General features: G+C 42.3%; 1 protein-coding gene across 1 annotated transcript in view; it reads right to left on the minus strand.

The window, feature by feature from the left end:
• LOC145393011 (TBC1 domain family member 4-like) overlaps window positions 1–27,748 on the minus strand; it is a 100,947-nt gene that overhangs the window by 60,982 nt on the left and 12,217 nt on the right. Inside the window, exons 5-8 of the mRNA XM_080267330.1 lie at window positions 23,372–23,492; window positions 16,623–16,739; window positions 11,912–12,122; window positions 11,124–11,262 (exon numbers count right to left, since the gene is read on the minus strand). Of these exons, the coding sequence (XP_080123456.1) occupies window positions 11,124–11,262; window positions 11,912–12,122; window positions 16,623–16,739; window positions 23,372–23,492 (588 nt within the window). The remainder of the gene's footprint in view (window positions 1–11,123; window positions 11,263–11,911; window positions 12,123–16,622; window positions 16,740–23,371; window positions 23,493–27,748) is intronic.

Consider the following 27,748-nt stretch of genomic DNA (forward strand, 5'->3'; position numbering starts at 1 on the left):
ACATGGGGGTTATTAAGGGGGCTGTTCGGCCAGACTGCCTAGGGAACAACTTCAGTAATCCTCGTACTATCCGGACGCCCACTTTCCGGACATCCCCACTTACCGGATATTTTGATCCCAGGATCCAGTATTCCCAAAATGGGCCAAAAATTGCACAAATTTTGAAAAAAAATCCGACTTTTTTCCGCCCGTAATTTGAACTCAGCGCGTGGGGCGCTGGCCGGCTGTGTTTTGGTGCGTAGTTCCGCCGCCGTCTGCTAGAGCACCCCTGCATCCTCCCCACTTACCGCCCGTTTCTTGTTGTGAGTGCACGCTCGTGATCATGGCCGCCCATGTGCTTGCTTTTGTGGTGGTGCCTTACCTGCTGCAGGCTCTGTTGCTGCTCTCGTACCTCTTGTTAGTGTGTGTGACGATGACCCCGCCGCCTGAGAAGAGAAAGAGAGTAGTTTTGACTCTGGAGAAGAAGAGGGAGACATTGGACAAGATGGATGTGGGATGGTCTACCTCACACATCCTTCGTGAATTCAGCCTGGCCCGATCTACTTGTTTGATATCAAGAGATCCTGCGCCAAACTCATGCAGTACACAGCTGACTTCTTGTCGAAAAGCAAACGCAACGTTGAGAGGAAGATGATGTTTACTCCCAAGTATGCTGAAGTCGACCGCTCCACGTTGATTTGGTTTCGACAGCAACGTGATGCTAGTGTGCTGGTGCGTGGCACAGAGCTGAAGGCTGCTGCTGAGAAATTCGCAAGGCTTCATGACGCCCTAGACTTCAAGGCAACCGAGGGTTGGCTCTTCGCATTCAAGTTATGACATGGCCTTACCAACTGTAAATCTCATGGCAAAGCTTTGGACGCCAATGAGGATGAAGTAGAGGAGTTTCGGCACAAGGTGAAGCGCTTGATCGACAGGGAGGACCTGACCCTCGGTCAAGTCTACAACACTGACGAAACTGGTTTATTCTATCGCTCACTGCCTACGAACACTCTAGCCGAGGAGATGGAGAAGCGTGTTACTGGCTGCAAGCTCTCCCAGCAACGGATATCTGCTCTGTGTTGTACCAATGCTAACGGCATGCACCGGCTTAAGCCCGTTATTGTTGGCCATGCAAAGCAGCCTCGGTGTCTTCGTGGGGTGATGGATGTCCTTCCTGTCGTTTGGTACCATTCTTTGAAGGCATGGTTCACTGCCCAGATCTTCAAAGACTGGCTCCACCACCATTTCGTCAAGGAGGTCATCCATTACCAGACGGAGAAACTGGGAATCCCACATGACAAGGTAAAGGCCCTCCTTCCCCTCGACAATGCACCTGCTCACCCGTGCGACAAGGACTTGGTGGCTGAGAATGGGCACATTAGGTGCATGTTTCTGCCACCTAATACGACTCCTCTCATCCAACCAATGGACCAAGGAGTGATCGTGGCAACGAAGAGGCTGTACTGAAGGTAGTTCCTGGACAAGGTGATGGTTGTTCTCGAGGACGAGGACAAGTGCAGGGAGGGACGGGGACATGCGAGGCCAGCGGACTTTGGAAAACCTTCGTCGCTACAACATCAAGTCTGCCATTTACAACTGGGCCAGTGCATGGAAGGAAGTCCCTGTCAAGACTCTAGAAAATGGTTGGTCTCGTCTGCTTCTCGGAACGGATGTGGAGCACAATTTTCTAGGTTTTGACGTGGATGACTTCCATGCACGTCTACATGCGCATGGGGACGATGTTGATATGGACGAAGTGCGTGAGTGGTTGGATGACAATGAGGGCGATCCTGGGTATCAGACCATGTCTGATATTGAGATCGCATTTTCAGTTGCAGGTGTCAGTACCCAGCTTGAAGATTCCAACGAGGACGGCGACGATGATGCGGACTCCTCTCAGCGTGACACTACTCCAGCCATCCCCAAGCTGAGCGCACTCCGGGAACACGTACAGTTTGTTCTCGACTACCTGGAACACCCAGACTGCGACAGGCAGATAGGGCCATTGGGACCTGTGGAGGAAGTGCGCGCTTTCAGGCGGCGCATCATTAATCGTCAAAATCGTCGTTCCTTGCGTCAATCAACCATTGACAGCTTTTTCAGACCCGTGACCCCCACTGTGCCCAGCCCTGGCTCCACTCCATTGCCTCCCCAAGACAGGCCCTCAACCTCCGAGCCACAGCCCAGCACATCAGGCACAGTGGAGTCACCACTTGACGTGAGTTTGCGCCTCTCTTCAGAGTCGTCTGCAGTGGGTACTCCATCACCAAGACCCAGTGACGCACCCCTAGGCCACCTGCATCAGCTACTCTCAGACTCTGACAGTGATTAAACAGCAAGAACTTCTCCACTAGACCACACGGGAATTTAAAGTGTTGTGCAGTGAAAAAAAACAGTGCATAGTGTTAAGAAATTAGAATTCTGAGTGCAAAGACTAAAGTGCAGAGCGCAACACTGATTTTATAGACTTTCAATGTAGTGCAAATTAACTAGAGTGTGTTATGTTTAGAAAATGGACTTTGAGTGCAAAGGCTTTAAGTGCAGAGTGCAACACTTATTTCATTAAGGTACAATGGAGCACAAGTAAGACTAGAGTGCGCAGTGTTAAGAGAATGGAATTCAGAGTGCAAATGACTAAGTTCAGTGCAAGACTTCATGTACAGTACAGTGTACTGCAGGTGATTCAGGAACTCCTTTTTACTGTCAGTGTCTGAGAGGGGGCAGGTTATTCATCAAGATGGCCAGGGACTTGTAAGTACCCAGAATGTTTCACATTGTACTGTATTTTCCATAATTACCTCTAAAACCTCATTTCACTCTTTTATGTCCCTTATTGGTGTGAATAGGGTTTTAGGTGCCAAGCATGTGCAGTAGGGAGGTGTTTTTCTGAGTTAGGATAGGTTAGGGTCCATAACTACCAGTCCACGAGCCAGGGACTTGTTGTAAGTAACCAGAATGTTAAATATTGTATAAACTCACCTCCAAAACCTCATTTTGTGGTTCTTTTGCATTTATTTCAGTCTTTTATGTCCCTTATTGCTGTGATTTGGGTCTTAAATAGGTGCTATGCATGTCCAGAGGGAGTTGTATAGGTGTTTTTCTGAGTTAGGGTCCATTAGTACAAGTCGAGGAGGCTGAGGCCCACTATCCGGACAGGACCACTTTCTGGACATGCCTATGGCTCTATTACATTGTATAGTGGAGGGATTACTTACAACCCTTTTACAGTACCTGTGTGTGTGACGTCAAGGTAGTGCGAGCTATAAAAAACTGAACAATTGTGGGAAGGGAACAAAGGTCACTGGTATGTTTACATGACCCTACACTACTATCCCAAGCAGTCAGGCGGTCACTTAATCTCACATGTTTTCGCCCATGTGGCACATGCATTGTAATTATATAAATTCTTCCATGATTCACAGCGAATCACAGGATGGGTTTAGGAAGCTAAAAAATACACTGCTAGGTGTACCAGATGATTCTCTTCACATCTGTATGAAAAATAAATTGATTTCAGAACTCTTAAAAAATCGTTCCGGGGCCGGCCAAGGATCCATACAAATTTCTGAACCACACGGGCATTGAGGGGTTCAGCCATACCTACGGTTATTAGTTTCTGGCACAATGGAAGAAACTTACTTTACATACTCAAAGTTGAATTTTGTATCCCAATTTCCCAACTGTAGGTTAGGTTAAGTTTAGTTAAATAATTAGGTATAGTTAAACTAGGTTAGGTTAGATTTAATTAAACACTTAAGACGTCCCTACTGTCATTACGCTGAAGAATCAAGCAAGAGTTGTCACAGCTGAAGAGCTAAAAACAACGGGGAAACAGATTTAACAAGAAACATTTATTTATGGGTAATGCATTACAATATTAGTGGTTCACAGGCTACACAGTTACCTGTAAATGTCACTTTCAGGAAGCCGTCAACAATTAGTGGGGAGGTTTGGAACATTACCCTCGCTAATTTGGGTAGGTTACTGTACAGTAATCCCTTAATTATCCGATGTAACAGTGACTAAGGCATGTCCGGGTAGTGGCTCCGTCTGGATAATGGACTTCTCCCATCGTCCCCATTTGTATATAACCTAACTTTGAAAGCCGAAGTAAAAGGTAACTACAGTACATCATTCAACACTTGTCCCTGTTGTTTAATAATAATCTATCTGGTCAAGCAGACCTATAAACCACAGCCAAGCAATTACCATGGTCAAGCAGACCCATCAACCACAGACAAGCCATCACCACTGCAGGGCCATACCCTGTAATGACATGAAAAAATATGAAAAAAATGGCTACACAAGAAAAATGCTGCGCACACAAATGCACACAAAACATAATGGTAAAATGGAATAAAATCATGGTAAAATAGAATAATAGCATGGTACAGTACAGTAAGCTAGAATAATATCAATGTCAACACTCAAGATTCGGTCATCCCGCATCAATCTTACCAACGATCTCCTGCTTCTAAAGAGTCAGCAGAGTCTGCACTACCTTCTTCCTTTTCCCTGGTGATGTGGCCATCATCACACACCCTAGGAAGAGGCATGCAAGGAATAGCAATGCCTGTAGCAGGCAGAGAACCACCACGAAAGCTACCACGTGCACCGTCATAACAACAGTCCAGGAAGAGCTGCTCACAAGTGATGTGTAAGAACTGACAGCAGGCAACGAAGGTATCTGGCAGACATTTGGTAAACAAACCAGCCCAAAAAGGCGGCACCACTGAGCTATTCTTACCCGTTCAGGCAGAAATTTTTTGCATGACCATAATTTCAAAATGGACGCAAGCATTTTATCCAGACGGTGGGAGAAAATGTACAAATAATGGTTTGGAACGGCCAGATGACAGCGTCTGGATAATGGATGGTCCAAGTATTGGCTGTCCGGATAATCGAGAAATTACTGTACAGTGAGTCCTCGATATACGAAAGGGATAGGGACCAAAAAAAAAACTTTCGTAATGTGAAATTTCGTATATCAGAACGATTTTCCCCATTGAAATATATATAGAAAGGGGGGGGATGCGTTCCAGGACCCCATTGGACCGCCCACTTAAACTTTACACCTCCTATTTTGAAGTATGCAATACACATATACAGTACTATACTATTGTACAGACATTAAAAAATAAAACATGCAACTAATTACTGCAGTATTAGTACTGTAGTATTAGACAGTACAGGGCCTAAAGCTCGCCCAATCTCCGAGACTCCCTGCTCCTCCTCGTGGCGTCTTATTATTTCCAATTTCCTCTCAACAGAGTACGAATGCTGTTTCTTCCTTGCAGCTGGTCCCCGGATGCTGGAAACGATGCAGGGCGCTTGGGAGGCATGGTGAAAATACGAAAAGGTGAAGAACAACGAAAAACAGCATAACGTACAGTGAAGCTGAGGGGAGAGGACGGACGTGACTCGACTGAGATGCATGCAAAAATGTGTTTATCAAAGAGGGGCTAGTTCATTTTCTCAATGCAAGCAAGCATGGCGCTATGCAGGGCGCCCATTTTGAATTTTTCGTATTTCCTCTCGTATCGCTTTTCATACCATCGAGACAGAGGCTTTTCGTATCGTGGAATTTGTCCTACATTCATCGCTTTCGTACCATTGAAAATTAGTACATCGATTTTTTGAATACCGAGGACTCACTGTACTGTGTTTTTTCCTCATTATTGTACTGGAAATAAAACAGATTAAATATATTCCTTCTCTCTAACCCCTAAACCGCAGGCTTGTTTTGCTTTGACTTGCGGCTCCCGCGGGCATATTCGCGCTCCGACAGACTCTCTAAAAATATTTGCCAAAAATCAGTTATTAGTCCTAGAATATTAAAATTACATATGCATATGGCACATACCTTCAGCTTTCTCCTGGGATGTTTGTTGAGCCTTCGTCGAGTACTGTAGGACTTGTGGAGACCTCTGAAGTTGGGTAATGAAGTCTCCACTTTACACTTCCCGACAACCCGTAATATGATTACCACAGCCTGATATTATCACTAGAAACACTATTCTATGATTCTCAAATAGCTTGGAATCCATACTCCAAAAAAAAAAAAAAACACTGTGAAAACAATGAAAATTAAGAGCGCGTATGACCTTCCCACTTCCGATCGTTCGCCGCTGGTGTTCTGTCATTTATTATTCATAAGAACACTCACCGTTTATATTTCTATTACTATATAACACTTATATATATCTACTGTACAGTCTTTATCCATAAGTTTCCTTCAGTAATAGTAGTTTATTGTCACTGTAGGCATTCAATTTCTCTTTCAGTAAAATACATAGCATTCACTTTCTTGTCCTGTATACTAGCGTTGAGAGTGAATGTCACTTTCACCTTCACTTTCATAACTCATAGTATTCATAAATGCTAGAGTGAAACTTTCACTTTCATTACTCCTAGTGTATATACTCGTATTCTTATAACACTACTCATTTACATTTCTATTTACATTCTCTATTATATTTACATTATTTACATTTCTATTTTATTTACACTGTGTTAGGCACTGTCACTTGCAGTAACTTATAAAACTGTTTTCCACTGTTCACTTTTATTTACAATCATTGCTTTCACTTGCTGTTTGCACATTATTTACATTTCCACTTGCACTGTTTTACTCACCAGAAAGATCGTAGTCACTCTCTATCATTTGTCAGCCCTTTACCTCTTTCCACACGAGGTTTAGTAGGAGGTAGAGTTCACATGGCCCTTTGCATGGGGCTAAAAAGCGGCGGAATTTGAGAGGCACGAATCCGACTTACTTTCACCTTGAAAGACGACAGTAAATTGATACTGGTGGCCTGCCTAGGGGAAGCGCAATACTGCCAACGTCAGCCTTGTGACAGATGCTAATATATAGCTATCAAATGACTGGCAGGAAATCTAGACAATACATAATAAATTAGGTAGTTCCAGGTGAAAGTAAATATCACTTAGGCTTCTCCCTTCCCTCCTTATATATATTTTTATTACAAGAATAGATTATATGGCATATTTCAAGGGGAAATAAACAGCGAAAATTAGCGAACGAGTGCACGTGAGGTGTTGTCAGGTGATAATTAGCCAATTCCAGGTGTATGGCACTCTCACTTATCTTATTTCTTTTTGGTATATATTATTTGGTATAAGAATAGGGCATAGGGCTTATTTCAATGGATGAAATCAGTGGAAAATTTCAGGGAAGATTTGCTTAGTGTAGCACGGCTGGGCAGGCGAGAGGAGGGGGTAATGGAGGGGAGGTAGGGAGGGGAGTCAAGAACGGGGAGAAATGGCTAAATTTTCAACAATGGATGGGAGTACAGATGAGATTAGGAGTGCTGACTAGTGTTGGACATTGGCAGTACTGATAGATGATACAAGCCACCACTTGAAAGCCCAGGCGAATTCAAAATAACACAGAATCACAAAAGTGACGCCCCACGGTATGATCCCTTGCTCCCAAGCGTCACGAAAGTGACACCCCGCAATTAAGGGGTTAATAAATAAAAGGTGTCTATCTATCTATCCATTGCCGGACGCCTCAATCCCATACGGGGTGGCCACAAACAAATCGTCTCCACGTCGCCCTGTCCCCCACCATTTCATTGCCCTGCTCCCAACTCACACCCCCCTCTCTCATATACTTCTCCACTCCATCCCTCCATCTCATCCTCGGCCTCCCCCTACCTCTCCCCCCCTCCACCTCACTCACATACACTCTCCTCGTCAGTCTCTCACCCTCCCGTTCAGGCAGAAATTTTTTGCGTGACCAGATGGTGGGAAAAAATGTACAAATAATGGTTTGGAACGGCCAGATGACAGCGTCTGGGTAATGGATGGTCCAGGTATTGGCTGTCCGGATAATCGAGAAATTGCTGTAAAATGATAAATTATTGGTATTTTTTCCATCACTATTGAATATTTTTTGAATGACAAAGGCAGTCAGGAACTTAACCCCCCCTATTTCTTAACAACCTTATAGGAAAAATAGTTTAGTTATCTGACCAATTCACTATTCAACAACTTTTTAAGGAATGCATCCCTGTAGAATAGTGGGGGCTGCTTGTACAGTAATCACTCGATCATCTGGACGCTCTGTATCCGGACATGCTCCGTATCTGAACATTAGGCCTTGGATCTAATATGGCAGTATCCAGATTTCTTTGTCCATATCCGAGCATAAAACTTCCAACATCGCCAGTTGGGCTGGCCACAAATTTTAAAAATTGGTTAGAAGGCCGGCCGGCCTCTATGGTCACTCACGGGTAATAGACTGCAACCCACCAGCTGAGCAAAAATGGCTGTCTGCCTCCTTACGGAACAGTCAAAGTCCCCTTGGCGCAGATCACTTGGACGCTCTTGGCCATGCACAAGTAACACAGACCCTAAGCCACAAGCTAAGCGAAAGTGGTCGATTGCCTCCACACCAAACGGTCAAAGTCCCTCGGCTGCCCGGATCACTCAGATGCTCATGGCCACACGCGAGTAATACAGACCCTAACCCACAAGCTGAGCAAAAATGGCCATCCACCTCCTCACCGAACAGTCAAAGTCCCCCGGCTAGCCACATCACTTGGATGCTCCCGGGTACGAGCGGCCGTCCGCCTTCCTACCGAATGGTCAAAGTCGCCTGGCTGACCAGATTACTCAGATGCTCCCTGAGACCATGATGTATGGTGGATCCACTGTTGCTGCTGCATGGCAACATTTGACTGGCCAGGCAAAAATGACCCCTGTGCTCATAGGTCAGTTTGGAACTTTCTACTTGTGTGCTCATAGCCGAGCATGGGTAGAGACATGAAAACAGTGTTCACGTGGCGGTGCCATACCTCAGTTCCCGCCTTTGTCTCTCTCGAGTGTGGACGTGTTTGGGTGAGTTGAAACCAAAATGGCTTCCACTGTTGCATTTGTGGTGGTTCCTTACCTTCTACTGGCCTTGATTTTCCTATGTAGCATTCTCGTGTGTGCGATGATGGTCCCACCACCACCCGGGAAACGAAAGAGGAAGGTTTCGACTCTGGAGATGAAACATGAGACATTGAGCAAGGTTGACGTGGACTGGACCACTTCACGCATTCTATGACTTTGTTCAATATCAAGAATTCACAGGCCAAACTGACTCAGTACAGACATGACTACGGTGATGCCACTCGTAAGGGTGATAGGAAGGTGATGTCTCAACCCTGCCATGCCTTCATCGACCACTTGACTTTAGTATGGTTCCGCCAACAACAGGATGCCGGCATGTTTGTACATGGGACCGAGTTGAAGGCAGTAGCTGAGCAGTTTGCATGCCTACACAATGTGCATGACTTCAAGGCATCAAAAGGTTGGCTCTTCCGGTTCAATTCGACATGGACTTACTGGCTGTAAGGCACATGGCAAGGCTTTGAACGTGGCAGCAGAGGATTTAGAGTAATTTTGCCAGAAGGTGCAGTGCCTGATTGAGGACGAGGGCCTTGCTCTCAGCCAAATGTACAGTGCTAACGAAACTGGCCTTTTCTACTGCTCCTTGCCCACCAACACCCTGGCAGATGAGAGGGAGAAGACCATGCCTGGGTGGAAGTTGTCCAAACAGCATTTCTTGGTTTTGTGCTATGCAGATGTTAATGGGACGCACCGCCTCAAGCCCATCATTGTTGGATGTGCAAAACAACCATGTTGTCTCCACGGGTTGATGAATACCCTGCCCATCCACCCGAAAAGGAATTGGCTGCAAATAACGGTCGTGTCAGGCGCAGGTTTCTGTCATCTCATATGAGTGCTCACATTCAACCAATGGACCAAGGTGTGATAGTGGCAGTGAAGAGACTGTACCGTCCGAGGTTCCTAGATGATGTGGTGGTGGTGCTAGAGGACCACCAAGGAGTTGACACACATGGGGAGCAGACCTTAGGAAATCTTCGTCATATTGTCTGCTGTGTTCAACTGGGCAAATGCTTGGAAGGAAGTCTGTCAAAACCCTCGAAAGTGGTTGGTCTCGTCTCCATCAGGGATACGAGGCCTCATGCAACTTTGAGGGATTTGACGTGGACGATTTCCACCTTCATGTCCATATGGCAGGTTAGGATGTGGACGTCAACAATGCGAGGGAGTGGATGGACGATAATGGCAGTGATCTTGGTTATCAGATATTGTCTGATGAGGAGATCGCTGCTGCTGTCTCTGCAGGGCCGACAGAAGACAGCGAGAAAGATGAGGACATGGACTCTGACTGAACACCCCACCACTCAATCACTCCCCTGTCTTGGTGTGTTATGTGCCAGCAAACAGTAGGTGCTCGAATATGCCAATTACTCGCACTGTGACAGGGAGTTGATGCCACTTAAGCTGGCAATGGATCTGCAGGCAGTCAAAGATGCTGTCATCCTCTATCAGACTCGACGCACCTATCGTCAGTCCAAAATCAACTCATTTTTCAAGCCTGCCACCCCTGTGCGTGAGAGCCCGTTCTCCCCATCTTGTTCCCAGTCTTTACTCTCAGACCCACAACTGAACACATCGACAGCCGTTGAGTTGCCGTTAGATGCAAGCTTGCGGTTGTCTTCAGAGTCTCCTGAGGTGTGTAGGTCTTCATCACCTCAACGCATGTCCCCATTCATTACCCAGCTCCAGCAGATAGAGGAAGAGGAGGAGGAGGAGATGTTTGACATTTGCTAAGTGATTCTGTTAGCCACTAAACCACATGAGATTACTGTACACTAGCTGGAGGCTAGTAGCTTACGATACCTGTCCGTTGTTTACTGGGTGGTATGTACTGTACATTACACTACTTTATTAAATTCTTTTAGCAACCTTCGTCTTCTTCATTTACACTGTTTATTTGTAGATAGATTTTTATTGTTTATGCATTGTTTTCTTAGTGTTTTGCATTATACTGGATATTCCCATGTGTGTTTTGATGTCTAAATGACTGAAAGACTGAAGAACACTGCTACAATCAGGAGGGGTACCATACATATGGGTTGGGTATAGGTAGGTAGGGTAATGCTCCACGTCCAGATTTCGTCCGTATCCAGACGTACCAATGGCTCTATTAAGTTCGATAATTGAGGGATTACTGTACATATATCATGCATAACAGCTTCCATTATTAAATAAAATGGGCAGAAGGTCACTCCATTAATTTTTTGCCAGACTGGTTCACTTGCCTCTTCAGTGGACATCTCTCTCTCACAACTCTCACTCTCCCGGCCATCCCTCTTCAGCAACTGACTAAATGATGTTGTCAGACTCTTCTTGGCACGCCGAAAGGATGACTCCAAGTTGGCACCAATCTGACTGTCTGGTCTAGAAGTGAAGCAAAAGTACAAAATTAACATAGTAAAAGTTCCAAACCTGATCCACAACTCCACTATATTTGAGCTTCAAGCAGTAATTTATGCAACACTTCAAAAACAAGACCACATTTGTCATCATCAAGCTAACTTTACCTTCAACTAAAACAAAGGATGGTTAAAAATAAGACCAAAGAATGAGAATGCATAATGTTGGACCATCAACAGTGCCTAATGAAATGGGTCATATAATCCACATTTCTGAAATGCCCAATCCACATCATAGGCAAAATCCATTCACAAAATTTTTTCCTTTTTAGCTGCACTTCAAAACCCTATGAGATACTGCAGTTCCATAACCTACCAAATTACAAAAGAGATGCAACCCTTGTCATGTTCATCTCCATAAACATACCGGTATCATAATTAGATAAATTTTCAAAGCTTACAGAGATTTACATGACACTGACATTAATAATGAGAGAGAAGGGATTTTGCAAACTGCATAAACTCTATGCCACTTCTAAGATATTCTTACTTATAAAAAAAATAATAATAAAAATAAAAATAAAAGATCCGCAATTTACGAAAAGTTATCCTACTGACGGCAAAAGAGCTCCAATATTTGGTGACATAAAAACATGTGCAAGTAGACCACTAACCGGACCCCTCCATCAGGCAGAGCTGTGTGTGTATGGGAGGCTTGCTTGCATTCAAAGTGAGCACGGAGGAGCATCATGAGGATGTTGTTTTGCACCTGGGTGTCTGAGGCTTCTGCCCCCTCGTACTTAGCAATAAGAATGCTCTTTTCTTCTTCTGGTAAGGAAGATAGTCGCTTCTTGATACACACATGAGCTTTCGCTGCTGGTAACCCTGAAGACACACGAATGAAATTTTTCTAGACTTCAGGAAAAATTGGACATAGCATTATGACCATCATCATCATTCTAACATCTCTCCCATAACTACAAATTAAACATGAAATTAATGAATCTTGATTTTGCCTCCCCCCTCCCTTCCTCTTGGAGAAGCAATGGTTGCAGGCTCCCTTGTATGTACTGTACAAATAGTTGGTAAGAATTGCCATCATTTAGTCACTAAAATGTAATGCTACCCAGAGGTGGTTCTACACTGAGCAACAAGCCACAAGGTTTCCTGTTTACCAGAAAACCATTTACTGGATTATGTTCGGGTGGTAACCGCAACCAAATTCCCCCACAGTAAGCTGACATCAGCAAGGAGATGCATTCACTAAGCATTTGTTTCTGCAACCATTGGTGAATAGTTAGCAGAAGTGGGGCCTGTGATGTCTGTTACCATGTTGCTTTTGTCAGGCCAGGGCTAGAGTCCTGCCCGTGACAGAGGGTACACGGCATTCCAGTTTACTGAGCTTGAAAAAGCTCTCAACAGGGTACCCTGTTGGTACACTGGGCAAAGAGGAAGGTGGGTGTTGGGGGGTGAACTGTCAGTGCAGCTCTGACAATGTACACTTCACGGATGTAAGTACTCAAATGAGAATGAATGATGGTCTGAGTAATGAATTCTCAGTAAATGCTGAAGCACACCAGGAGTTTGTTCTGAGCACACACAGTACCTTAGTGCTGACTGCAGAGAATAAAAGAAGGGCCAGAGAGAGACTTAGTACATGGAGAGATGGAATGGGGTCAAATGGATTTTTTGTTAACGAGGATAAACCAAAACTGATGATAATTCAAATGGATGGTGACACTGTAGTGGTAGGTTACTGGTCATGTACTGTGTACCAAAGGGGTGCCAAGAGCAATTCATTCTTATATACGGTAATATCTGAAACAGATGGGTGTACTGTATGCTATAAGAGGAGCAATGGCATCAGAGGTAGGTTTAAAGTGAGAGCAATTCAATCTTACAGTATATAATGTAATATCTGAAACATCTGAGTATAGACTATGAGAGGAGCAATGGCATTCGAGGTAGGGATAAAATGCAATGTTCATAGGGGTGAACAAGGAGAAAGGACTGGACATATCAAAACAAAGAGAAAGGGCAGGACATATCACAACAAGAAGAATGGGCTGGACATATCACAACAAAGAGAAAGGGCAGAACATATCACAACAAAAAGAAACGGCTGGACATATCACAACAAGGAGAAAGGGCTTGACCTATCACAACAAGGAGAAAAGGCTGGACATATCACAACATGGAGAAATGGTTGGACAAGTCACAACAAGGAGAAAAGGCTGGACATATAGTAAGGAGAAAGGGCTGAACACATCACAACAAGGAGAAAGGACTGGACATATCACAACATGAAGAATGGGCTGGACATATCACAACAGAGTAGCCAATGTGTCTTTGAAGTGTGTAAAGGAATTTAGTTATCTGGCTGCTATGATCTGAGCTTGGAGAGATCCAAAACTAGCTCTATTTCCAAGGTTAGGATTAGACCGAAGATTAGGGAATTGTTACCTCTCCTGACACTTAGGGGACTTGACAACTGCGTGTCTGTCATCCAATACCCATCAGCAGCAAAGGGACCCACGGCTAGGGTACTTAGTCCCGACATTTGAAGCAAATGACAGCTGCTCTGTCTTGAATGGCATTATGTTAACATTAAACTCCAAATACCCCTCACGTGTAAACCCTTATGGGCCATACTTTGTTGGAGCGCCTTAACCAATATTGAAAAAATTGTATGCTGCATAAAAGAGAAGTGTAATGCTTTAAGACAATGAAACTCTGGTAGTGAAAGAGAAGGACACATGTAGGTTTGAGCATACAGAGATGAGGATGGCCAGACAGAACTGTAGTGCTTCCCTGTATGACAGAACTGAAAATGGCAAAACTGCAAATGTGGAACCAAAAGATCTACTGGGAATTGAAGGGACTTCTGATGCGATGCATAGTGAGAAACTGAGATTGGTCAACCATGTGGAGAAAATGAAGGATGAAAACTGAGAAAAAGGATTTATGAGTGTGAAAATAAAGGGCAGAATACCATGACACAGATTTTAAAAGACTTGGGATAAGGTCCTGCAAAATGGACTCCAGAGTTGAAAGACTGAACATAGATGCAACCAAAGGTTGTGCAGCATGTACAGCCATAATCAGCTATATGGGAATGACACATACAAAGTCTGTTAAAAAAGAAACTGAACTTTTTATATAGCACACCAACTAGCCAGCACAGTGTGACTGGGATGGGAGTACCGTGTTGCAGCAATTTTAAGCTTTATTCTAACAACAGTTGCATCACACCATATCACTTAGTCATCGAGGTACACACGCTTGAATGAATGTGCGTTTAGTGAACTTGGCAAATTTTCTTCTATCTCTTCTATCATCTGAAATCAATGACCTTTCAGGGTGGATTTCAACTCAGGGGGGAGAGGGGAGGAGGAGTCTGTAGGACAGCTGGGGGATGATAGTCATCTCATGCTTCACCAAAAAGTCACGGATAAGCAGCGATGTGTGAACAGGTGCACTGTCATGGTGTAGCATCCCGATTTTGTTTGTGGGCCTTTTCCTTTAAACTGCCTCCCTCAAACACTTCAGGATGTCCAAGTCAATCTCTTCATTGACTGTCTGTTGTCATGTGGAACACACTCATGATGAATGACACCCTTCCAATTAAAATGGACAATCAACATCATCTTCACATTTGATAGACTCTGACAAGCTTTTTTTGGTCGCGGTGATAATGTTCTAACTCACTGCAACAAATGCCTTTTTGTTTCAACATCATAGCCATACAGTTGTACACCTACGTTTCATCACCTGTTATGATATTTTTCACTAAAAGCCTCCTGGACGAGAATGAAGAATTGGGACGCCACTAACCCGTCCAAAGCCTTGGAACTTAATAATAGGCTGAAGCATATCTGAACCTTCTATAGTAAAGTCTGTTAATATATGCATTGTGTGTGTAAGGAGTGATTTCTATAGAATAAAGTGCTTATGCAGAGTGTAAGAGAGGGATGCAGAAAAAAGTTGTAATTATGTGGTATATGAAATTAGAGGTGGAGGATAAATGGGACAAGTGGGGTAAAAAGGTGAAATATGGATGAGGAACCACAATCAATATACAGTATCTAATTGCACTTTAAACATACGACATCCATGAATTCATCACCTGCAATGATTCCCAGTGCCAAATATATGGTACATGAATGCTCAGCCCCAGCTCTACTGTACTTGTTGTATTCTGTGATGTTATGCTAGTGAAATCTATTAACACAACCTCTATTAATCTGAAAATGTTTTTGTTATTTCATGCATCTGGACACCTTCATTCAGCTTACGAGAGATCATTAACTGAAGAGGTTAGAAACTATCTCAAGCCACTGACCTCTTCAGTCATACATCTATATTTCATCTATCTTAGTTACCACCAGCCAAAATTACTTAACCTACAAGACACCTCCCAGAGTGAAGGAGTTACATACAATTTTCCTACGGGTGTGGGAGAAAAATTATCATTCACACATTCTCTGTATACAATGCCAGAGAACTAGAAATGTCCATCATCACAATCCAATTTGCTACAACAGTATTTCGACTACCAAGCGGGAAACGAAACTCTTTCATTAAAGTGAAGATACTATGACAACCTGTAGTACCTCCTATGAGACAGTAGTGGGAGGTGTGTAAGAACCTCTACCTGTGGATTCCCTTCCCCTCTTAAGTCATGCTTCCAAAGAGATTAAAGTCTTGCTCTGGATCTTTCCTCCCCAAGTGAACATAAACTGGGTTGTGATGATGATATAGACTTATAATATTCTTACATCATTTCCTTGTAATTATCATTTCCTAGTGGTAGGTGGGGGTGCTCACCATCCCCTTACTCAATGTGGTGCTGCTTTGGGTATCTGCCCTTTCCTCTCTTCTTTACTTCCTGTTCTGTCTTTCTTTCCTTCATTCTTTCCTCCTCCTTCTGCCTATGGGTGACTCTACACAGAGTGACCAGCCAAGTGATTTCCTGTACACCAAGAAGCCATTTACTACACTGGGTGGTAACCATGTAACCAAATTATGGCGCCTGGTTTAGTGGGTAATTAAGGCACTCCAATAGGACTGAGCCTGTCTAGGTTTATATCCTAGGAGTGGCTGGGGTTTATTGCTCACATACTGCCACTCAGGGATATGTCAGGCTGGTCACTCTCATCTTAAATGTCAGGACCAACTTGCCTTGCCCAGGGCTCCTACACTCCTCATGGGGCAACATAGGACTGGATGATGGATGGATGGATGAATTACCATTTAGTCTGCAAATGGTCTTTAAGCAAAGGAATATGACATGTACCATCTCAAATACTAGCATCTTAAAGTGTTCAGAAAAATATCAATACAATCAAGCTGCAAAACATTCTATTACTAATGGATGATACTCACCTTCAACCTCAGCACAAAGTTGGCTGAACCAACGCATGGGGCACTGGTCACATAATAGATTCTCCTGACGTTCTCGCAGATGGGCTTCATGCACTGCTGTGAATGCCTTGCTCAGTGCTGCCAAATAAAAGAACACAGTATTATCAGCTATACTGACCACCTTGGAGAAAGCTCCAACATTCTTGACCTCTTACTTACAACTAATCCTTCTGCTTAAACTCTTAATCTTTTCTCTCCGTTGGGATCCTCTGATCACAACCTCATTACCTTAACCTGTCCTATCGCTCCGGTACAGCCTGTGGACCCTCCAAAAAAATGTTGTCTGTGGCACTTTGCAGCTGCGGATTAGGAGGCCCTCAGGCAGTACTTCTTTGATTTTCCCTGGAATGATTATTGTTTCCATGGCCGGGAGCCATCTGAGTGTGCCTTGCGCATTATGGAGGTTATTCTTTCAGGCAGGAAGCATACATTTCTTTCTCATATCCTTTGATTAATCCAACAAAGCCCTGGTTTAATCACGCTTGTTCTAACGCTGTCCACAACAAGGAGAGGTCCTATAAAAGGTACCGGAGCCAACCCACCCCTGAATCACATCTTTTTTATGTTTCTGCCCGGAATTGTACTAAGAGTGTTCTTCGCTCTGCTAAAAATAATTTCATCCCTACTAAATGCTCTCAACTCTCCAACTCGAATTCTTCCCGCTCCTTTGGGCACCTTGCCAAAAACCTTTCTAACAACTTTGCCTCATCATCCTCCCCTCCTCTTTTCTACACTGATGGTTCTGTAGCTATTTCTTCTACTGATAGAGCAGATCTCATCGCTCAGACTTTCTCCCCCAATTCCACCTTAGACAATTCTGGTGCTGTTCCTCCATCACTTCCCCCCTCTGACTTCCTCATGGCTGACAATAAAATTTCATCAGCTGATGTATTTTCTGCCATCACTGGCCTCAATACTAACAAGGCATATATGCCTGATGGAGTCTCTCCTGCTGTCCTCAAGAACTGTGCTTCTGTGCTTACACCCTGCCTAGGTAAACTCTTTTGCCTTTGTCTATCAACTTGTACCTTTCCTTCTTGCTGGAATTTGCTCTCATTCAGCCAGTCTCAAAGAAGGGTGACCATTCCCAACCCTCTAACTATCGTCCAATTGCTTTAACATCCTTTATCTCAAAAGTTTTTGAGTCAATTCTTAATAGAAAAATTTTAAAGCATCTTTCCTATCACAACCTCCTTTCTGATCGTCAGTATGGGTTCCATCAGGGATGCTCCACTGGCGATCTTCTCACCTACCTTTCAGACTCCTGGTCATCCTTCTTTTGGGACTTTGGCAAAAGTTTTGCCTTTGCACTTGACATCTCAAAGGCTTTCAATCGAGTCTGGCATAAATCTTTAATTTCCAAACTGCCCTCTTACGGTTTCTATCCTTCTATCTGTGCCTTCATCTATAGCTTCCTTTCTGGTTGTTCTATAGCCGCTGTTGTAGACGGCCATCGTTCTTCTCCTAGATCTATCAATAGCAATGTTCCTCAGGGCTCTGTCCTATCACCAACTCTCTTCCATTTATTCATCAATGACCTTCTAAGCTGTACATTTAACCCTATCCACTCATACACTGATGATTCCACCCTTCACCTTTCCATTCGGTTCCCCCAACATCCAACTCACCAGTTACTTCAACAGGCAAGGGATGAGACTATGGCACACCTAATGTCTGACTTGGCTTGTATCTCTGACTGGGATAAAAATAATCTTGATGTTTTTAATGCATCAAAGACTCAGTTCTTACACCTACGAACCTGACAAAATCTTCCACAGGTGTACCCACTAATGTTTAACAATATTTAGCTTAATCCTGCATCATCCTTGAACATGCTTGGGATTTCATTCACTCGAGACTTATCTTGGAATAGATCACATTACATCTCTTGTAAAATCTGCATCCAAGAGATTAGGTGTGCTAAGCCGACTCCGTGATACACGAGTTTTATCCGCCCGCATAGAGTACAACTCTCATGTGTGGGAAGGTTCCCCACATACAGCTCTTCTCAATAGTATGGAGTCAAAGGCTTTTCATCTCATTAACTCTCCTCCTCTTACTGGCTCCCTTCAACCTCCGTCTCTTCGCCGCACTGTTGCATCTTTATCTCTTTTCTATCACTACTTCAATGGTCACTGCTCCTCTGAACTGTCTGCTTGCATTACTCCACCTCCATGATGGGACGTAGCACCCATCTAGCAGCAAACTCTCACCCCTCTTCTGTCCAGCTCTCTAATGCAAGAATTAACCGTTACTTCCAGTCCTTCATTTATGCAATAGGTCAACCCTGGAACTGTCTCCCTCTGTCTATATTTTCTGCTACCTATGATCTCCAGTCTTTCAAACACAATGTGTCCAGGCATCTCAGAATGATCAGATCTTGAGTTTGGCTCTCTCTTGTATTTTGTTTTTCTCTTGGAAGGAACAGTTATTGCGGGCTCATGGCCTTTAGTTCCTTCTTTCTAGCATTAAAAAAAAAAAAAAAAAAATGTACTACTGTCATGGTTCATTCAAATAACAAATTACAAAAGCCCATGCCGCCATTTCTGCAGCTCAACCATGACTGACTATAACAGCAGACTCAAGACAACCAATAAGAAGACAAGAAATCATCATTCTTATGCCATCCTTCATCCTGTCAAATTCAGTCTGTTCTTCTCTGGCGTCCTGAAGAAGAGAAAAGTTTCATTCAGCATCATTTTATCATTCAGATTCATATACATAAGAGGTGCTACCCAAAAGTTCCAGTAATCTGAACAAAGGGAGCCAACCGTTTGCAGTTTTGCCTTTGCCTTTTGCCACTTGGAGGAGTCAGCAGCACCCCTCGTGCATCAGTGTGACCCAGGCCATGTCTGTAAGTCGACATGTTGTTGAGCTACGCTTACTATTGTAACGTGGTGTGTAGGTGGTTTGGCGGTTTTGCAATGGTGGACCAATGGCACAGCAATGTCAAGTCAATGCTGATCATTTTCTTCGATATCCAAAGGACTGTTCACAGTGAATTTGTCCCACCCGGTCAATATGTCAGCAGAAAGTTTTACTGAGAAGTTTTGCAGCATCTGAGGGAGAACATCCTCCGCAAACATCAAGAACCACGGAAGAACAAGGACTGGGTCCTGCAACATGACAACACCCCCACCCACACATCAGCTGTTGTCTGGCAGTTCCTGGCTTCCACTAACAAGGCAATCATTCCACACCCACCCTATTCGCCTAGCCTTGTCTCCTGCAACTTTTTCCTGTTTCCTAAACTGATATTACGATTGAAAGGGTGTCAATTTGACTCAACTGAGGAGATCCAGACTAAATTGCAGGAGGTGCTCAAGACCATCATGCCTTCCAAGGATGCATGGACTCGTGGAAAAAACGATGGGACCACTGTATACATGCCCAATGGGACTACTTAAAAGGCGACAGTGAGAACTAGGAGGTAAGGTAATTTATCTTCCTACAATATTCATATTATTGGAACTTTCGGGTAGCATCTCGTGTATATATATATATATATATGTACCACATACAGTACTATAGACACACACACACACACACACATTACTAAATAACCTTATTTCTACTGCTCTTACTCTTGACTTTTCATCTTCATGCCACACCAAAGCCTTATACCCACATGTTTCACTACACACTAAAACTCCTTGATGAAAGCAATTGCTATAATCAGACCTTTGTTTTATAACAGTGCCTTCACAGAACAAGTCACTCTTCTTCCTTGTGCTACTCAACTTTCTACTTCCTTTGCACAATTACCTTGCTTCTCTAGTCTATTTATCTGTCTATTGCCAGACGCCTTATTCCCATAATGGGTGGCCACAAACAAATTGCCTCCATGTCGCCCTTTCCCTCGCCATTTCACTCCGCTGCTCCCAGTTCACACACCCCCCTCTCTTGTATACCTCTCCACTCAATCCCTCCATCTCATCCTCGGCCTCCCCCTCCCTCTCCCCCCCTCCACCCCACTCACATACACTCTCCTTGTCAGCCACCCACTCTCCATCGTCTCCACATGGCCAAACCACCTCCCTGTGTTTCTCCTAACACTTCCTTTCACATCCACATCCACACCACAACATTCCTTCACTTCCTCATTTGTCAGTCTGTCTCTCCATGTGACTCCACATGCTCCTCTCAAATAACTCATTTCCACTGCTCTCACTCTTGACTTGCATCTCTCCAACAAGGTCCAAGTTTCACTTCCATATGTTAAGAGTTGGTATCACAATACTGTCAAGCAATAACTTTCCCATTTCCATGCTTGCTTCCCTGTTTCTTATCACTGCTTTCAAAGAACCAGCAACCTTTCTTCCTTGTTGTACCCTTTCAAGCACTTCACACTCTAAACTTCCATCTTTACTCATCACACTGCCCAAGGACTTAAATGCACTCACACTTCAAGTTTCACCTCCATATGTTAAAAGCTGGTATCACAATACTGTAATGCAGTAACTTTCTCATTTCCATGCTCACTTCCCTGTTTCTTATCACTGCTTTCAAAGAACCAGCAACCTTTCTTCCTTGTTGTACCCTTTCAAGCACTTCACACTCTAAACTTCCATCCTTACTCATCACACTACCCAAGTACTTAAACGCACTCACACTTTCCAGTTCCTCCTCATCCAACCTCACTGTACATTCAGTGACTTCATTTCTCTCGAAGACCATAACTTTACTCTTCCCTACATTCGCCCTTAGATTCCACTTCTTATATACTCCCCCAAACTCATTCACCAAGCCTTGCAGCTCCTATAATCAGACCTTTGTTTCATTACAGTGCCTTCACAGAACCAGTCACTCTTCTTCCCTGTGCTACTCAACTTTCTGCTTCCTTTGCACATTTATCTTGCTTCTCTATTACTGCTCTCGCTTACCAATTCAAGTCTCTCTCAATTCACCATAACACTGAGTCATCTTCTCTCTCAACAACCATTAATTTACTCTTATCCACATTTACATTCAAAGCACTGATATGCTCAGACATCCACATAACTCTGCATCAATCTGTCACGCTTTTGTCCACTCATGGCAAGTAACACAGCATTATCTAAGATACTTCACCCTTCACCATTCATAATCAAACTCATTCCCCTCGCCATAATTCAAGTTTTTACCGCTCTCTTAACCCCATCCTATTATATAATGAACAGCCATGGGACATTATACCACCCTGTCTTACTCCAACACTGATCTTATGTCACCTGCTTAGATACCCCACCTATCCTACAAGCTTCAGTACCATCATTATATCTCTTAATGCAGTCAACATGTTTCAATCTCAATCACGAATATAAAAAAAAATTCCATAATCCCTCTGTTTCTCTTGTTGTATGCTTTTCCAAATCCGAAAATATCATAAATATCTTATAATCCTTTTCATAAGCTTTCTTTACTAAGTCTCACTGAAAATATTTAATCTACACATCCTCTACCACTCCTGAAGTCATCCTGTTCATCATTCACCAGACCTTCTGATATAATCCTGACTTCTAAGAAAACTCTTCCATATATAGCTTTCCCATAACAGTCAAAAGACATTATAATAATTTCTGCACGTACCTCAATCACCCTTATGCTTGTACTGTGTAAGGCTACAATCACAGTCTTTTTCCTTTCTACTGACACAAGCTCCAGTACTGGTACAAGTTCAACTCATCCATGCCTTCTTATATATTTCCAAAAAACATTTCAATGCCACTATCTCTTCTGCACTTAACCATCTCAGCATACAACTCATCAACAACTGTTGCCAAATACTTACCAACAACTTTTGGGATGTTAATGAGACTACGCTTACATTCATTTCGAGGTGAGGACACACCAGCAAGGTTAGATTTACTGTTTACCAAAGAACCCGATGTAATAGAATCATTGAAATATTTCTGTCCTATACGAAAATGTGATCATGTGGTCATTGAGTTCCAGATGATAATAGGGAACGTCGAGCCAAGAGACGAGCTTCATAGACAGGGAAGATACAACTTTGGGAAAGCAAATTTTACAGGATTGAGAAACTTTTTTGAAAATAACTCATATCTGATATCCTGTCAGTACAAGATGCTTAAAACACAAATATGACTCAATCAGCCAATTACGATATCTGGTGTACACCCACCTTTACCGTAAATTCCTCACTCTTTACTCCTCTAATTCTCATAAACCAAACAATCCTCTAAAATCAATTTTCTCACTGATCACTGTATGATATCTCTGGGCAACCAATGAAATGCATTCTCCAAATCCATAAAAACTATATACTGTATTTCTCAAGCAAATGCCTGATTACAAACCTACCCAGTAAAAACCCAAATGCATCAAATAACTTTTCACTTTCAACCAAATCATATTTTCCCACAACCCCTCTGCTGCATTCATTATTTAGTCTAACAGTTTCTGATCCATATAACTGCCAATCTAAACTGGCAACACATTTCTGAACAATTTATTTTTACAGCTTTCAAGTAACCTTTCAAGCTCATTATATACTTTAACACTGACATGGAAGATAGAATACACTGCAAGTGCTCTCTTGCACAACTTTTGAACTCTATTTCTCTTCTTCATTATTTTTTTCAGAGTGAACAAAACTTTTCTGGGTGAAACCATAAATAACTAAAAGTTAAATAATGTTACTTTCATCATTAATTTGATAAACTAGAGCATAATGCAGTGAACTGGACACAAACAATCTAACATCTTACCTTGCATGATTTCATCAGTGATGGAACTCATCTGGCATTTGAAAACATAGCCAAGGTAGCATGGAAACTCTCCATTCAACTCACGACAGATGAAACCAAAGTGGTCATTATGTATGATACCCTAAAAGGAAGACCACAACACCATTTAGTTAGTTCCTGAGGTAATCTGTTCATAGACATCATAAGTACTAGATTCTAGAATATTAAATCTATGCTCTTAAAATCAAGTAGTAATCAATGAGATATCATCACCATCATTAACAGCATCCTAACCCTAATTTTCATTTATAAGACAAGGTAATGAAGGCTCCAAAATAAACAGGAGAAATTACATTACTACGCTGGTTATTTCCATATAGTATGAACAACTTCAGCTTGCTAAATGCATTTCATAACAATTAATTCTTATACACAGAATGAAATCTAACAAATCCAGTCAATTTACAACTCATTACTTTCTTATTTCAATAAAATTTACCTGATGCCCGTTATATTTCCAACAAAATTTAGCGGAACTGAAAGGTATCACTCAAAACACGTGGGAATGATGATAACACTATTCAAGCTTACATGTTATCATCTCAGTAACTGATAAGATTGCTAAAACAGTTATACCAACACAAAATGCAAATATTAATTAATGTATAATATAGTACATGTTCAAGCTTACATGTTATCATCTGATTAACTGATAAAATTGTCACTGTACTGTCATTCCAACACAAAATGCAAACATTAAATAAAGTAAAATAAAGAACTTAAAACAATAAAAAAAACTTTGATATCATAATGTATAACTACATGATACACAATATTTTAAAATTTATTAAATTTCTTCTGTATGCTGTACTGTATTACATTGCTTTTGTACACATTGTAGGCATATTTCAGACTTTTTCTTATTATAAGCTATAAACTTTGGAATTTACAAGCCTACACCTGCATAAAACCAAAGACAGTAGCACAAAAGGAGTAAAAATTACTGACTCAATGAATACTTTGTTGTAAATGGTAAGTAATAAAAATCATGTGATATGTAACGCATGCCAAGCACAATGGGTCACAAATGCATTGGTGCAGAGGGAGTCTGATGCCTACCAAAAACATTTGATCAAATGCTGATGTTTATCAGTATCTCATTGTGTATGAACAATGTTTATATAAACATAACATTTGCTCTATGTTTGCGAGAGGATATTGCTAGTTGGCGATATACTCGTATGACACCTGACATCAGGGCTACCAATGTGTAGTAGGTCAGACACCATAGTCGCGGCGCGCGACTCTAAGGTTGTCATTATCGTACCCTGGAAACCTACCATTCAAAAGTGCATCCGACTTTGTATCATAATACACGAATCATATTATTATCCACGAATATATTATACACGAATATTATTATACATGAACACATTATACATGAATATTATTATACACGAACATATTATACACGAATATTATTACTGTACGGTATACACAAACATACAGGAATCACATGTATCTCATATTATACACAAAATCAGAAGCACTTTTTGAATGGTTGGCTGCCAGAACAGGATAATAACAACCTCAGAGTCACGCGCTGCGACTATAGTACTTCAGTGACTATCGTTCCGTAGTCCCAAATGTTTCATGCATATTGTGCAGCGATACTATTATGACTCACAGTACAGCAAACATTCATCATTTGTTCATCATCCAATCCTTTGTTGCGCCATGCGGAACGTAGGAGCCTGAGGCTAGGCAAGTTGGTCCTGACATTTAAGATGAGAGTGACCAGCCTCACTCATCCCTGACTGGCATTACGTGACTAATAAACCCCAACCACACCTTGGATATAAACCTTCACCGACTCAATCCAATTGGAGCACCGTAATTACCCACTAAACCACCAAGCGCCAAAATTTGGTTATATGGTTACCACCCAGTGTAGTAAATGGTTTCCTGGTATACAGGACACCATTTGGCTTGTCACTCAGTGTAGAGTAACCCACAGGCAGAAAGAAGAGGAAAGAATAAAGGAGAAAGACAGAAGAGGGAGTGTAAAGTCACCTGTAGACAGAAGGACGAGGAAAGAATGAAAGAAAGATAGAAGAGAATGGAAGGAAAGATAAATTTTTTAAAAATGCTGAATTTGCAACAGCCATTGAAAGAACAGTTAGCATCATCTGTAGCTTAGCATTAGCAAGGAACATGTAGTGAAATGAGAGGATGAAGTATGTACAGAGATGCAACTGACATGGGTTTGTCACATGTTAAATTTCAGAATTACTCTAGCCAACTGGAGTATGTAAAGCAAATCTACTAAGAAAATTAATGAATATATACAAATATCCAAACAGCTATGCTTGAGAGATAGAACTGGGACTCCTATGGATGGAATGATGTGAATGGTAGTGTGACACATTTTGCTGGGCATGATATTGATAGTTCTCCCACATTTATGCTCTGTCATTGTTTCTGGCTCCTACCGCACTGTATTTCCCATATTTTTAGGTGGGAATTAGGGTGCAGGAACTGCTGCTGCTACTTACTATGATGACAAACCACTGAAGGATCATTACAGCATTTCCTCAAATACATCTAGTAACCTCATGTAGGAATCTCTCTCTCTCTCTCTCTCTCACACACACACACACACACACACACACACACAAATAAGGAAACTCTCTTCCTCTCTCTCTCACACACACACACAAATAAGGAAACTCTCTTTCTCTCTCTCTCTCTCTCTCTCTCTCTCACATACACACACACACACACACACACACACACACACAATAAGGACTCTCTCTCAAACACACACAAATACACACACATTTACACAATAAGGAATCTCTCTCTCTCTCTCTCTCTCTCACACACAAACACACACAATAGGGAAACTCTCTCTCTCTCTCTCTCTCACACACACACACACACACACACACACACACACACACACACAGACACACAATAAGGAATCTCTCTCTCTCTCTCTCTCTCTCTCACACACACATTTACACAATAAGGAATCTCTCTCTCTCTCTCTCTCTCTCTCTCACACACACACATTATAAGGAGTCTCTCTCTCTCTCTCTCTCTCTCTCTCTCTCTCTCTCACACACACTTTTGTTTTTAACAGACATACAGAAAGCCCACATACACTCATGACTACTTCCAGCATTTCCTTTGTCATCTATGCCTAATTTAATTTTTGTTTTTGTGCCACTCAAAAGCATAAATCAAAATGATCAACTGACCTAATGCAATAAAAATATACAGGGTGTCCTGGAAGGAAAGGGCATAACTCTGGGAAATGACAGATAAGGAAATTCTAAGCAAAATATGCTAAATCAACCTGTACCCAAATCTTAATTGTTACAAAACTACAGTTACTAATGACCTTATGGGTGAATTATGAGGGAGACCATTTTTGCCCATAAGATCATCAGTAATGTAGCTCCGTAACAGTTGACATCTGGACAGATGTTCATATGGCATTTTTTGCTTAGAATTCCCTCATCTATCATTTCTCAAAGTTATGCCCCTTCCTCCAGGGACACTCTGTGCATGAACAACAAACTAACCCCTTCAGACATGGATATTCCAGAGTGTTCAATAAAGATTATAATCTTATGAAAAACTGTGTCTGAAAGATTACAGGATTTGAAGCCCACACACATGTACCACACATTTTTGGTGCTGAATGGCCTTAGTTTATATAATGTTTTCACACACAAAGCCTGAAATGACTCAAAATTCATGGCTGAAAGACTGCATGTACTGCAAACCTAGTCCTCAATGTAAACAAAAATTTTACAAACAGTAGCAGTCGATCCAAATGCCTGAATGAGTAAATAATGACATACAGGTCACAAACCCTGAATGGCGAATTCCTTAAAAGCTAATCATCAATTTTGTAAAACAAGGAAGATCAAAAACAATACTCTTTAATACAGCTTAGTAACTCTCAATTATCTGTCGTCGAAATATCTGGCCCGATAAAATATCCGGCACTGCTGGCTCGCCTCTATTCAAGCAATATCTTGTGCCAAAACAGGATGTAAATGGCGCTTCTATGTAATATCCGGTGTTGAGGAGTATCAACCACCTCATAAATGGCAGCCAACCGGTGCTGTATTACTGTACATTATCACTGTTTTATTGTATTTTATGCATAATTTTCATCTTTTACTCATGCAGAAGTTTTTAGGATAGAGGTTTGAGATGGATAGTAACGCAATATCCGGCTCAACGCTGAATATTTCGCCGATGGAGGATACTGTGCAATATCCAGTATAGGGCTTGGCTGAATTACACCAGATAACTGTGAGATTAGTGTATAAAAATCTTGCTAAATCTTTTCACTTTACATCCTCACAGAACCTGGCACCA

This window comes from Coenobita brevimanus, chromosome 23 (genome assembly GCF_032717465.1).
Source record: "Coenobita brevimanus isolate Jiangsu-jjx chromosome 23, ASM3271746v2, whole genome shotgun sequence".
Classification (NCBI taxonomy): domain Eukaryota; kingdom Metazoa; phylum Arthropoda; class Malacostraca; order Decapoda; family Coenobitidae; genus Coenobita; species Coenobita brevimanus.